The 13,057-nt window shown below is 63.0% G+C and overlaps 2 protein-coding genes across 5 annotated transcripts; one reads left to right on the forward strand and one right to left on the reverse strand.

Annotated features, from left to right (window-relative positions):
* Positions 1-1,915: 1,915 nt before the first annotated feature.
* Positions 1,916-9,072, reverse strand: GUK1 (guanylate kinase 1). 2 transcript variants are annotated; one of them, XM_047082350.1, is made up of 9 exons: positions 8,977-9,045; positions 8,481-8,634; positions 4,656-4,769; positions 4,326-4,367; positions 3,479-3,575; positions 2,616-2,754; positions 2,423-2,507; positions 2,222-2,307; positions 1,916-2,109 (listed from the first exon to the last, which is right to left on the reverse strand). In XM_047082350.1, exons 2-9 carry the CDS (start codon positions 8,524-8,526, stop codon positions 2,074-2,076), a joined length of 645 nt encoding a protein of 214 aa, XP_046938306.1. In that variant the 5' UTR covers positions 8,527-8,634; positions 8,977-9,045; the 3' UTR covers positions 1,916-2,073. The 2 variants fall into 2 exon arrangements, with proteins under 2 accessions (XP_046938306.1, XP_046938304.1); XM_047082348.1 differs by lacking the exon at positions 8,481-8,634 and having other exon boundaries at positions 8,977-9,072.
* Positions 9,073-9,258: 186 nt separating this feature from the next.
* Positions 9,259-13,019, forward strand: MRPL55 (mitochondrial ribosomal protein L55). 3 transcript variants are annotated; one of them, XM_047082364.1, is made up of 4 exons: positions 9,259-9,365; positions 10,336-10,424; positions 12,233-12,434; positions 12,785-13,019. In XM_047082364.1, exons 2-4 carry the CDS (start codon positions 10,372-10,374, stop codon positions 12,935-12,937), a joined length of 408 nt encoding a protein of 135 aa, XP_046938320.1. In that variant the 5' UTR covers positions 9,259-9,365; positions 10,336-10,371; the 3' UTR covers positions 12,938-13,019. The 3 variants fall into 3 exon arrangements, with proteins under 3 accessions (XP_046938320.1, XP_046938327.1, XP_046938314.1); XM_047082371.1 differs by having other exon boundaries at positions 9,264-9,365; positions 10,333-10,424; XM_047082358.1 differs by lacking the exons at positions 9,259-9,365; positions 10,336-10,424 and adding an exon at positions 10,441-10,523.
* Positions 13,020-13,057: the final 38 nt, after the last annotated feature.

A 13,057-nucleotide genomic window follows, 5' to 3' on the forward strand; every position in this document is an offset into this window, starting at 1 on the left:
CCCTGGGCGTGGGGAGCCGGCCAGAACCTCAAGGGCACCCCGCTCTGGGACCCTCCAGACCTTCCCAGGCACCGCTGACAAGGGCAGGAGGCCGCGCTCCCTCTACAGCCAGGTGGGTACCTCCACTTCCCTTCCCCCCTCTTCCCAGCTCCTGCCACCCTTCCCAGGTCCTGGACACCCCCTGCAGCCCCTCCTGTACAGACCCCATGCCCTACACCGTCGCTGCACCCACCTGCCCTCTCCGGATAAGCTTGCCACAGGCCTGGGCCACTCCTGGCCTGGCATCCTGCCCAGGCCACCCGCCCTCTCCCCCATTCTCCCCTGGGCCGCCCAGACGACTCACTCACGACATCTCTGGCACACTGGGGGCCGCTCCTGAAGAACAGGGGTCTGGTCTGCCCTCGGTGACCCCTGGGGCCCCTGACGCCTAGCAGGCACCCGTGAGGACTTGTGGGAAAGAGGCCCCAGGCCAGGTCAGGAACGGTGTGCTGGGTGGACAGGTATCCCCACCCGGGTGTGTCTGCCTCCCCAGCCTTCCTGAGCAGACTGAGGCCCAAGGCCCAGCCTCTGGACACACTGCAGCTGCCTGGCTGGCGTGGGCCAGTGGGACCAGCGCCCTGAGGAGCCCCAGCTGCTGGGGAATGTCCGAAGAGCACCCCTTCCCTTCCTGCTCAGCAGCTGGCCTGCACAGCCCCTGGGGCTTCAGGTTCCCCCACCACAACGGAGGGCGGGCCCTGTCGGGAGAAGCGAGCCTGGGCCCACAGACAGGGTGCCTAACGCTTTGCACCAGAGGGCTGCCCACACCTGGGCCCCTGGGCAGTGCCCTACCTTTTCCAGGCCAGGAAATGTGAGTCCCTGAGCTCTTCCACCTGCCAGCCGGCTGGACACTGGCCCTCCCAGGGCATGTGCCTGGACGAGTCGTGGGCCCGACCCAGAGCCACCTCTCACCACCAAGCACAATGCGGGGGGAGGGCCTTCAAGGGCTCCATTGTTCCCCCCAAGGCCTGGGGTCTGAATCCCCGATTGTCCCTGGGGCTGGACAGGGCCCAGAAAGGGAAGGGGCCTCCCCTACTTGCCCCCCCTTCCTCTGCACATCAGCCTGGCCCCGCCTCACCTGCCTTCAGGCCTGGGGTGGGGGTGTCCAGTAGCCCTCAGATTCAGGCCAGGCCCCCACCTGCCCTTCTCTCTGCACCTGGGCTTTGGGACAGAGTCCAGCCTCCCTGTCCACTCCCTGCCACCTCAAGTCTGTGTCCATTGTCTGGGTCCCACCACAGAAGCGTGGCATAGGCACGGACAAGGGCTAGGGGACAGCAGCTCTCCTGCCCAGCACGGCAAAGCCACAGCAGCCCTGACTCGAGAAGGGTGGCTTCTACAGGTGTCTTGTGAGACTCCGGGAATCTGGGAACCCCAACAGGAGCCCCCAGGGGTCCTCCCTGTGCTGGCCTTTCTGGGCCCAGCAGACCACGCACAAGGTGGAGGGGAGCCCTAGGCCCAAACAGGCCCCCAGGATGCAGGGTTCTAGCTCCCTCCTGCATCAGATCCTGGGCCACCACTGCAGCCCAGCTCAGGGACCAGGACAGGAGGGGCTCAGGCAGGAAGAGCCCCAGGTCCTACTGCCCACAGCCTCAGGGCACCTCCACCAGGCAATGCTCTCCAGTGGCCTCATCTACTCCATGAGGGCCCCACCCAGCGCCCAAGACTGACCTCCCTGACCTAGGGGAGGGGCAAAGGAAGCCCCAGGGAGGCAGTGCATAGGGAAGCTGGGGGTGGGCTGCCCAGAGCAGTAGACACCAGAAAGAACTGAACCGCTAGCCTCCTGCACTGAGGGGGCAGCCAGGAGTCGGGGTCTGTGATGGACAGCATGGTCCAGTCCCCAACACCCTGGCTTGAAGATGGCAACCCACAGGCTCAGGGACACGGTTACACAGCAGTTTTTATTAGGACATGGGCCTGGCTCCCATAGGAGGGGGAAAGGGGAGGCCAGGGTCCCCCAGACACAGCAGTCTGGGGGGAGGAGGTGCTGGCTGATGTGAACGGAGTCCCCATCGGGGAGGACGCAACTGGCAGTCCCTCTCAGGAGTGGCTGGTCCTTTGGGCCTTCTTGATTTCCTGCCACAGGGAGAGAAGGGCATCAGGAGGGCCCAGGGGATAGGCCACATCGTCTGTCCCAGCCCCTCTCCCTGCGTGCACTACAGAGAAGTCCTGACCCTGCAGAGCCCACCTCGGACAGTGCCTCCTCCAGGGCCTGATAGGCCTTGTCCAGGTTGTCATTGATGATGATCAGGTCGAACAGGCCCTGCTCCTTGCCTGGGGAGGGGGGAAGAGGGAGGGCAGGGTCATCTCTGGTGATCAGGGACCCTGGGGGTCTCCCTGGTGGGTGAGGAGCCTGGGGGGACGGCAGGTGGCCAGTGCCCACACTCACAGCTCTCCATGTCAACACGAGCAGCAGCCAGCCGCTTAGCCAGGCTCTCCTCAGTCTCTGTGTTCCGCTGCCGCAGCCGCTGCTCCTGAGGCACAGGGGAGGGTCAGGGTGTCTGGGCGGGCCCTGCCCCCAGCCCCGCCCCCCCACCCCAGCCCAGGCCCACCCCCCACCCCAGCCCAGGCCCACCCCCCACCAGGACGTCCAGCGAGGGCGGCTGCACAAAGATGTAGATGGGCCGCAGATCGGTCTTCTTGATGTTACGCACGCCTTGCAGGTCCACGTCCAGCACGCAGATGCGGTTCATGGCCTGCACGGCCCGCACCGCTGCTTTGCTGGAGGACAGAGTGGGGAGGACAGAGGGGCAGCAAACGCTCAGTGGGGCTTCTGGGGCTCAGCAGCCCCTCATGGCCTCAAGGAGCCTCAGCAGGGCATGGGCCTGGCCGGACATGAGTGCAGAAACCTACCAGGACCCCTGCACCTCCTCCACCTTTCTGGAAGTACATGTGTGCTGGGCCCTCTGCTGGGCTGAGGGTGGCTGTGGGAAGTGGCAGGAGGGCTCACTGCACAGCCCCAGGGCACCAGGCACCCACCCAACACAGCCCCACTGTCCTGTCCAGCTGTACCTAGAGCCTAGGATGGAGCAAGATGGGTCTCATAGGGTCTCTGGCTCACCCTTGCCAGCGGCTCACAAACAGGATGTGCACACAGGCTGACGTAGGCCTCTCAGCCGGGTGGGAAGAGCTGGCAGAGAAGTATTGGGGACTGGGGGGCACCCCCATGCCAGCCCACTGCTGGGAGAGCAAGCTGAGTACAGCCTGTGGTCCTAGAAGACCCAGATTGCTGGAGTCCTCATTGAGCGCCAGTCCCTAGAGGGGCCCGCGGACCTCACCATGGCTTGGCCAGGTGGACAGAGGTGGCTGGGAGGAGGGGCCTGCAGAGCTCGACCCCTGGCTGGGCTGGGGACCTGACTCCCAACTGCCCAAACGACCCTCAGAGGTCCTGTCCAGCTGAAGGCAGAGCCCCTGGGAGGGTGTGGAGGTGCCAAGTGTGGCCCACCTGGTCCCGTACAGGTTCCCCGAGAACTCCGCGTGCTCAATGAAGTCACCAGCCGCAATGTCCCGCTGCATCATCTCCCTGGTCACAAAATAGTAATCTGCAAGGAGGGGCTATCTGAGCCTTGCCCATGGCCAGACCACCAGGGGCTTGGGCACCAAGTGTGGCCAGAACCAGCATCTCCGGTGCACCCGTCCGCCCCACACGGAGGGGCTGTTCTAGGCGCTGAGCAGAACACACACATGACACCGAGGAGAGCCTGGAAACCACTGGCTTCCAAAGGAAGGCTAGAGGGAGCCTGGACACTGCTGGCCTCAGAAGGGGGGCCTGGACACTGCCAGCCTTGGGAAGGGGGGCCCGGACACTGCCGGCCTGGGCAGGGGGCCTGGACACTGCCGACCTGAGCAGGGGGGCCTGGACACTGCTGACCTGAGCAGGGGGGCCTGGACACTGCCAGCCTGGGCAGGGGGGCCTGGACACTGCCAGCCTGGGCAGGGGGGCCTAGACACTGCCGGCCTGGGCAGGGGGGCCTGGACACTGCCGACCTGGACAGGGGATCCTGGACACTACCGGCCTGGACAGGGGAGGTTCAGGGGACTCCCATGATCCTACTAAGACACAGAAGATACCTGCAGTATCAGAGGGACCCTGATGGTACACAACTGTGATGTCTACATCAATCAGAGGACCATGTGTGGAGTAGCATGTGTGTCAAGACTGGTGCCTTCAGGGACCTTATGCAGAGATTGGGGCCCCCACCCCGTCTCTTCCTGGGTGCCAGCATGCTGCCTGCCCACCCTGTGTGGGGGTCCATCTCTCAGATGAGACAGACGCCGAGGGGTGAGCTCACCTTTCCCATTCTCTTCTCCAGGCCGTGGGTCCCTCGTGGTGTCTAGGAACAAACACCTATGACCAATCTGGGAACCTGGTGCCCCTACACCCATGCATGGCCTTCTCTGTAGGGCCTGGCTCAGCCCACGAGTGGGTGTGGGGGCCCCAGGTAAGGGGGTACAGTGTGGGGCTCTGGGTGGTGTGGGGCTCCCCCACAGGTGGGTGTGGGGGCCCCAGGTCAGGGAGTGCAGTGTGGGGCTCCCCCACGGGTGGGTCAGGAGGTGGCCTGGTCCTACCCCCAGCATCCCTGAAACCCTCCTGCCCCCTGTCCCTGCAACCCAGGCCTCACGGGACACGCTGAAGCCGAAGATGCTGCCGTGTTCCTGCAGGAGTCTCTTCAGCAGGGTGCTCTTCCCCGCCCCCGATGGTCCACTCAGGACAACAGGCCTTGGTCCTGACATTCCTGTGGGTGAGGGAGAGGGGATCAGCCAGGCCTGAGGGATGTACCCAGAACTGGAAGTGGGTGGGGTGGCTGGTGCCCCCGCTACCCTGTGTGAAGTCAGCCGGGGACTGGGACGGAGCTGGACTTGGAACCCAGCGCCAACCTAGCTGTGCCTCACCCAGGGCTAGCTGGTGTCACACACATCAGCCACAGATGTGAGTTCCCTGGCCATGCAGTCCTGGACTTTGGAGCCTGGGAGGGTCCCCATCCCTGTGTCTCCAGGCACCACACCCAAGACAGCCTCGGTCAGTAAGCAGCACCTGAGCCCTGTTCTGGAAGCTTCCAGTGGGACGTGGGAACCCAAGGGACCACAGCTTCCTCACCCCTCCGATGCTTGGGCAGGTGGACCACCCCTAGCACTTGGCTCAAGACAGGGAGCGGGGGGAGGGGGGGCAGCTCCAGATGACAGCCGCCCAGCTCTGCGCCCACCCGACCACCCCCAGCATGCCCAGCAGGACCCACCTCCTGGTGGGATGCAGACTCAGGGACCAGCCTGGGGCGGTTCCAGAAGAGCCCGCAGGGAGTGGTAATCCCTGCTCGCTCCCCACTCTCTGAGCACTAAATCCCTCCCAAGGCAGCCAGCCCCGCCCACTGAGCACAGGAAAAGGCCACTCCTCAACTCACCCACCCAGACACCTCGTGCTCAGGACACGTGAGCAGGGCCAGGTGCAGACTTGGGGGCTGGGGCACCCCTGGCGCACAGGGGCACCCAGGGGGACTTGTGCTGGGCTGGTGCAGCTCCCTCCTCTGCCAGCCCCTGCAGGGCTCCATCTGGGGGCCCCCAAGGTGGCTGGCAGACTCCCCTTGGCTGCCCTGTATCCCAGCCAGGGCGGCCTGTCCGCAGGTCCCTGGGCGGGCCCCGATCTCCTAATCCTCGATGTAGGCCAACACAGTAATCTGGCTAAAGCACCGCTATTCTGAGACCACCTCACCTTATGGACAAGCCCTGAGGAGGATGGGGGGGAAAGGGACCCTCTGCTGGAGACACAACAGGCAGGGACCTGGAAGAAGCCGTCAACACGCTGATGAGCATCGCCTTCAGGTGACGCCTCTTCCAGGTGTCCTTCCCAGCAAGGATCCCACTGGACCCCCAAGTGAACTCTGGTGGTCCTGCCTTCCCGCCCACAGGCCCAGGCCCACTGCAGCTGCCCTCTCCTTGGCAGGACAGCCCTGGGTGTGTCTGGGGATGGGAGTGGAGGGAGGGGTCTGTCCGTCCCACAACTGGCCCTGGCCCTCCACCTAGGTCTTCCTGGGAGCCTGTGGTGTGTTGGTGCCTTGGGAACACGAGTTCCTCTGGGCAGGGCGGCCCAGAGGGGACACAAGGTGGTGGTCAGGGAGCTGAGCAGGAGGATGCCCAGATCCTGTTCACAGCAGCACATGTATGGGGAACCTGTGGACCCATCTCGGAGTGTTCCCTCTAGGGATTCTCCACCACGGACCTCATGAGGCAGGTGCCTCTGCCCCAGGATGCCCCCCCCACACACACCTGCAAGCACCCTGCAGCCCCCAGCAGTAAACTCCCCGGTGGTGCCAGCCCTGCAGCTCCAACATCCCAGGACTGCAAACGCACCAGGAGAGACACGTCTTCAGTGAGGGCCAGACTGCACACATGGAAGTGCCACATGGTCTTACTCACCACCCCACCCTCCACCCTGTCTCAGGCGTGTGTGTCCCAGAGCCCCACCCTCCAGGCCTCCTCCCCGTCGGCCTGAACTGGCCGCCATGCCATGGGCAGCAGGTGCACACTCAGGGTGGGCTGAAGGCAAGAGCGGTCTGCCTGGCTCTGAAGCAATGCCACGCCCTGCCAGCCTCCCCTGGCAGGGGCATCCTCCTGGGCCCCACCTGACCCTCAAGCCCTCAAGACCTCCCTGTTGCCCTCCTTCAAGGGCTAAAACCCTGACAGTGTGGGGTGGGAACACCGTCTGGCCAGCCATGGCCATGCTGCAGGGGTGGGGTCTGGCCAGCCAAGAGCACTAAGTCCTTCCTGATGTGGGGCCCACGGAGCTGAGCTCCCTCACCCCAACACAGGCCACTACCTGGCCCCCATGTCCAGTGGCCATGGTGGCACAGTCCTGACAGAAGCCACCTTTGACAGGAGCACACCCAGCTGGGATGGGACTGGAGGCCCCAAGGCCCCAGCTACACTCAAGTGTGTCCTCTTGTGAAGGAGGTCGCCCAAGTGGATCTGGATCAAAAGGGCTGGTCATACCTGTCCCCAAAAAGGCTGCATGGGCAGGGCTGTGTGTGGGGTACAACCAAGCCAAGAGGCCCTGAGAAACTGCATAGCTCTCAGGATACCCACAAAGTGGCTGATGTCTTCTTCCCCACTTCCAGTCCCCAGTGGGGTAGGACCAGTCCCTCCTTGAGAGGAAGCTGGGCTGTCTGACACTGTGCAGGACTCTGGCACCTGGCCAGGGCCTGGGGCATAAGAACTAGAGAGCAGGAAGGAGCCCAGGCCCTCCAAGGGGAGGGACCATCCTTCTCCTAGAGACTGGGGTCTTGTCCTTGCACTCCTAATCGTTATCAGGACGCCCCCTTCCTTCCTGCTCCTCTTTCCATCGTCTGGATCTTCTTTCTTGGCCGCACAACACTCAGCAAAAAGCAGAAGCCAACTGTTCACTTCTTTAAAAAAAAAAAAAAAAAAAGGAAAATGGGCGTGGCCAAAAAAGAAACCTATGGAGAATCTTAACCTTCAGAACTGCCAGAACCTGATACCTCTTAACTGCTGCCCCACTGGCTCCAGCCAAAGATGAAGCACCCATACAATGTGTTCCCAGGACTGAAGAAAGCCCCATCTGGGCTGTGAGCGGGCCTGCTGTGTGCAGCTGACGTGGGAGGTTCCCACAAGGGGGCAGCACGGGGCACACTCAGCCATTGGTGGTGAGATAGGAAAGCACATGCATCCCAGGCCCCTCCTGGGGATGAAGGCCAGGGTCCCCCCCCCCTCCCACCCCACCCCCGGGGTCCCTCACGACCAGCCCATGGTCCAGGATATCTAAGACTGACAGAAGAGTGTCCACAAGTCCGCGCTTGGGAGGTGTGCTGCCCAGGAGCCTTGTAGGGGACTCACACAGCTACATCTTGGCTTGTGTCCTCCCCGCCCCATGGGCCCTACCCTGTGGGCCCTACCCCACACTGGCCACTAACACCTCAGCTCCCAGCTGCCCTTCCTTCCCGTGGAACAGTGACGTGGCTTGCTTCCCTGCTCCTCCCCAAACCAGCACCCCCAATGACCTAGGCTCACTCCCTCTCCTGTTCCCAAAGTAGCGTCTAATCACACCACACGCGCAGTTTCCAGCAGCCCAGACTAAAGCGTCGGGTACTGACGGAAGCTGAGCTCCACCTAGGACGCCCATAAGCCACAAAGGTTTGCCACCAACTCCCTGCTCCGCACAGCCTCGGGGCGCTGGACCCTGGGGGCAGGCCAGGAACCCGCAGCAATCCCGGGGGGCGGGGGGGAGGTGCGGGAGACCTCTGAGGGGCCAGCTCCATCTGTCCAGGACCCCCCTGGGTTTGCCCTCGGAGGAGGGAGCTGAAGCACAAAGAGCCAGACTACCAGGAGAGTTTCCCTTCTTGGGCCCAGGGAAGACTGTGGGGGCTTTGCGTGGCGGCCACAGACGGGCCTTCAGAACCCTCTTCTCCCAGAGTCTCCGGCTGTGCTGTGCGGCCCACCTTGGGGAGGGGTGTCAGGCTGCTCCCCCTCTCTGCCCCTCCGCATGCAGCAGGGTCCACAACGGCATCCAGCGTGAGGTCCTCAGGCCGCGGGGGATTTACAAGCTGTCTGGAGCTTCACGAGCCAGGAGAATCCCCTCCTACATTTTGAGAACTAACACAGGGAACCAGCTTTTAATTCCTCTACACAAGAGCAGCAGCTGCCAGAAGCACCTGCGCTGCGCGGAAACGCGCGCGCGTACGCGAGAAGGGCGGCCCGTGACAGGGGCCGAGCTACATTCATGGACAAGCACACTGCCCTGCTCTGCTCGCGGGGACCGCGGCCGGCCAGCCCTGGGGCGGCCCGCAGGGGCCCCAGGGCACGACCCCGCGTGCTCGACCCCCGAGTCTCCGCGACAGCGGCGTCACCAGTGCGACGGGAGGGCTGACCGCGAACGGCCCCCGATCCAGCCCCGCGGCCTGCGCGCGCCCCGACGTTCGCCCGCCCGCTGCTCACCGTCCGAGGGGACCCGGCCCAAGGCGGCCGCCGCCAGCCCGGCCAGCGGGCGTCGCAGCATGAGGGGCCGCCTCCACCGCCCGCCTGCGGGGCTACGTCAGCGCCGCGCCGGCCCGCCTCCGTCCGCAGCGACCTACGTCACGGCGCCGAGCCGGCCCGCTGGCGCCCGCGGAGGTCAACGTCACTGAGCATCGCCGGGCCGTGTCAGTACGTAATAGTACGGCGCCGGCCTCGCCCCGCCCCTCGTACGTGTCGTCAGCGCCGCGAGACGCGACGCCTGCGCAGGACGGCGCGTTGGGTTAGCCCAGAGTGTGTGCGCTGTATCTGCGGTCGCCTTCGTTCCCCAGTGGCCGGCGGAAGCCCGGACGCTGGGAGTCGAGGTTGCTCCGGTGAGCAGGGCAGGGTGGTGCCGGAAAGGCGCGGGCGTCGCGGGGTGGGAAGGACTTTCCCCGAGGGAGGGTCCGAGCCCCGCCGCCGGCCCTCGAGGGCGACAGAGCATGGGGGGGGGGCATCCGCTTGGATAGTTCGTTTTCCCGCGAAGTGGCTTCCTGAGGCGGTGGGAGGCCTGCAGATACCCTTGCCCATCAGGTAGGGGACCCCACAGCAGAGCTGCGCATCTCGGCCGGGAGGTCTCTCTGCCAGGGATCTGAGTGTCCGACATCCCAGGCAGGGGTTGGGCTGTCAAATTCCTGGCTTGTCGTGCACGGATCTCTGCACCGACGGTTTCCTGGGGGTCAAGGCTCAGGGACAGTAGTTCCAGGTCTCGGCTCTCCTTTTATAATCCCGACATCGCGGGGTGTCGTGAGAAGTAGGTGACCTTGGGAACCAGGGAAACCCCCAAGGTGCATCCTCAGAATGGCTTCCCTGCGTCTGTAACCCACTACCGAGAGTCTGGGCCCTGCCGTAGACTTACGGACTCAGGCTTGGGAGGTAGGACCTGGGCATCCGGAGTTCAGGAACCCCACCCCCCACCCCCACTCCCACGGATGATGCTAATGGTAAGTCAGGGCTGAGAGCCTGACGGTTTACTGGGAGGGACTGGCAGAAACCCGGTGATAACTTCCCTGTTGTAGACGTCCTTAGGTCTGTGGTTTCTTCCTGGCTGGGATTTGATGGTTAGGTGGGAAACCTTGTCTTTTAAAAAACTCTCAAGGGGCGCCTGGGTGGCTCAGTCAGTTGACCATCTGAGTCTTGATTTCAGCTCAAGTCATGATCCTAGGGTTGTGGGTTTGAGCTCTGTGTCTATTCTCTCTCTGTTTAAGGTTCTCTCTCTCTGCTCCTTTCCCCTATCTCTCTCTGAAATAAAAACCTAACACATAAATAACTAGTCAATCAGTGTTTTTTCTTCTTGTCCAGCAGGTTGCACACCAGGCCAGTGGCTGATCCTGAGCCTCCATGTACCACAGGGGCCCCCCGGGAAGAATGGCCACCATGGGCAGTCTGCTTGGGTAAGCAGGGACTTCCAGGCCCCTAGGGACTGCTGTCATGGGGCCGCCTAGCCAGAGTGTTTATCTGAAGAGTACGTACAAGTACATACAGATGATATGGTAGGTGTCAAGGGCAGAACAGAAGCGACTTGTGAGCACTTAGCAGCAAACACATGGTGGTGGTGGTGACTTTCCTATTCAGATTGCACAGCCCAGCCTGACTTTGGGTCCTTCCCACTGCTCCCACTGGAACTGTGTCCTCATCTGCCCTTCCCCTGATGTCGTGTCCTCCCCCTGATGAGAAGTATGGTGTGATCACAGTGTTGCCACAGAGCTAAAGGAGAGCAGGGTTCTAGTCGGTTCTGTGGCATCTAGGGAGAGGGATGGGGCACCGGAAGCTGCGGGTAGTGTGAAGCTAGGTAAGGGACTCCAGTGCAGCGTTCCCAAGAAAGTTCATGTTAGAAACGCTGTTACCGTGAGGGAACACCCAACATCCCTTCCAGCCCTTCTGGAAGCCTCCCCAGTCCACCAACCCAGGGTCCTCCGAGGTGACTGTGTCCTGTCCACCATCTGCATGACTGATGGCAGGGACTGGCTTTCTGTTGCCATACTGAGTGCCCAGTGACTTAACGGCAGATGCAGTGTGGTTCTTGCCCTGAGAACAGCAGTCTTGGGGAGGAGATGTACCCTCGGCCTGAGGGCTTGCTGGGAAAGCTGGGTGTGGTAGGAGCTCCACACAAGGCAGGTGGCACTGTGCCAGGCTGTGAGGTTGCAGGACACGCGGTCAGCCTGCCTTGTGGAAGGGGCAGGCCTGAGAGCTGAAAGACACCCCCACCTGCAGAGTACGGGGTCTCCGTGAGAGCTGATGTGGGGACCAGGTGGGAGGTGTGGGCTGGATGGGGCTGCTCATGCAGTGAGAGCCTTGGCAAAGTCAGGTGGGGAGCTACTGGGATGCCTGCCTGCCTGCCATGGGCGTGTGAAAGAACACTGGGCAGACAGGGCCACCTCTGGCATACAAGACATTTCAGGGAGTTCTCGAACTCTCCTTTCGGTCAGGTGCCCTCATCCTCAGACCCGGGCTAGAGCCGAGTTTGCAGGAAGGGTAGACTGGAGTAGACCTTGGGGGTCGTGCGGCCCAGCAGAGTGGGGTGACTGGGGCTTCCCTTGTCCTGTCACTCGAGAGCACACGCCCTGCTGTACGGAGGGAGGCCGAGTATCTGCCGCACTCAGAAGCCAGGTGGGCTCTGGGTATCTCGGTCCACTTGTGCTGCCCCAGCAGCAGGCCGCGGGGGCTGGGAGTGGGGAAGCTGGAAGTCTGAGCTCAGGGTTCTGTGGAGGCCTGTCTTCCTGGTTCCAAGTCCTCACAGCAGTGTTCCGGTCTCTTGCCTTATAGGGGCACCGGTCCCACTGTGAGGGCCCTTGTGACCTCCTCTCACCCTAACCACCTCTGAGAGGCCCCACTTCCAACAGCACATCATGGGAGTCGGGGCTTCAGTGTCAGAATCCGGGGGAGACACGAAGGTCCGGGCCACAGCACTAGGTCTCTGTTCCCCTGGAAGTCTGGTTCCTGCCCGATGCTGGCGTCCAGTGCCTGAACTGTACAGCTAGTCCTCACCAGGGATGGTGCCTGAAGCCCACTGGGGTCTGCGCTGCCGACCTCTGCCTTCACACCTCTGAAAGCCTCGTGATCTTGCCCAGCTGCTATGACCATGCCCTGTTCTGGTGCAGGTCACTGTGTGCACCCTCGGGAGCTGGACAGCTGGGCCCTGTGGGTACTCCAGTCCCCGCACCAGCCACTGACCCGCGCACATGCGCTTCTGTGTCTATAGCCTGCTGCGGCAGCACGTGGTGATGGGGGCTGCCCCTGCGTGTCGCCACCTGCACCTGTCCTCCCAGATCGCTGACGGCAGCAGGGCCTCACTCACGCGCGTGCGCCGGCAAGCCTATGCGCGCCTCTACCCTGTGCTCCTGATCAAGCAGGATGGCTCCACCATCCACATCCGCTATCGGGAGCCACGGCGAATGCTTGAGGTGGGTCTCCCTCCCCTGTACTCCCTGGGGTGTGGGTCCTGGCAGGCTTGGCCATAGCAGCTGCTCCTGCAGGAGCTGTGGCCTCAGCACCCATGGCAGCCTAATGGGTGAGGGGAGACGGGGGCCATGAGGAGAGGGAGGAGGGAGAGTGGACTTAGCTCCATGCGTCAGGACCAGAGAGCAGCCCTGAGCTGCGTGTCTGACCAGCATCAGTCTTGGGAAAACAACTGAGAGCTTTGACGGCAGACAAACCTAGCGAAATGTGAAAACCTGAACCACACAGTGGAGGACAAGGTGAAGCAGAGACAGGGACAAGGCTCTGGGCCCTCTGACCGAGCCCCTCCCCACAGATGCCCGTGGATCTGGATGCCCTGTCCCCAGAGGAGAGGAGGGCCCGGTTCCGGAAACGCATGGCCCAGCTCACAGAGCAAAAGCAGCAGGAGCCAGAGCTGGGCGACGACTTTGATGTGGAGCGGTACAAGCAGTTTTGGACCAAAAAGTGACTGTGCCTGGAAGCTGGCCGGGTTGGGGACACTGTGGGTGGGGAGGGTGAGCCTTTAAACATAGTGTGTTCACAAAGCCACCTCTGCCTTGCCTATCCTTCTGGTGTGTGCGTATCTGGC

This window comes from Lynx rufus, unplaced genomic scaffold, assembly GCF_022079265.1.
Source record: "Lynx rufus isolate CCGP_SWC_20201006 ecotype Redwood Valley unplaced genomic scaffold, mLynRuf1.p SCAF_1, whole genome shotgun sequence".
Taxonomy (NCBI): Eukaryota; Metazoa; Chordata; class Mammalia; order Carnivora; family Felidae; genus Lynx; species Lynx rufus.

What these genes read in the sequence shown, in the direction of transcription:
- GUK1 (XM_047082348.1), bottom strand. Translation starts at nt 9,037, where the DNA reads ATGCTGCGACGCCCGCTGGCCGGGCTGGCGGCGGCCGCCTTGGGCCGG. An exon ending in GGGCCGGGTCCCCTCGGACG is followed by an intron (nt 4,770 to 8,976) that starts GTGAGCAGCGGG and finishes CCTCACCCACAG; the next exon opens with GAATGTCAGGACCAAGGCCT. An exon ending in CGCCCTCGCTGGACGTCCTG is followed by an intron (nt 2,508 to 2,615) that starts GTGGGGGGTGGG and finishes CCTGTGCCTCAG; the next exon opens with GAGCAGCGGCTGCGGCAGCG.
- MRPL55 (XM_047082358.1), top strand. Translation starts at nt 10,462, where the DNA reads ATGGGGCCGCCTAGCCAGAGTGTTTATCTGAAGAGTACGTACAAGTAC. An exon ending in AAGTACATACAGATGATATG is followed by an intron (nt 10,524 to 12,232) that starts GTAGGTGTCAAG and finishes CTGTGTCTATAG; the next exon opens with CCTGCTGCGGCAGCACGTGG. An exon ending in AGCCACGGCGAATGCTTGAG is followed by an intron (nt 12,435 to 12,784) that starts GTGGGTCTCCCT and finishes CCCTCCCCACAG; the next exon opens with ATGCCCGTGGATCTGGATGC.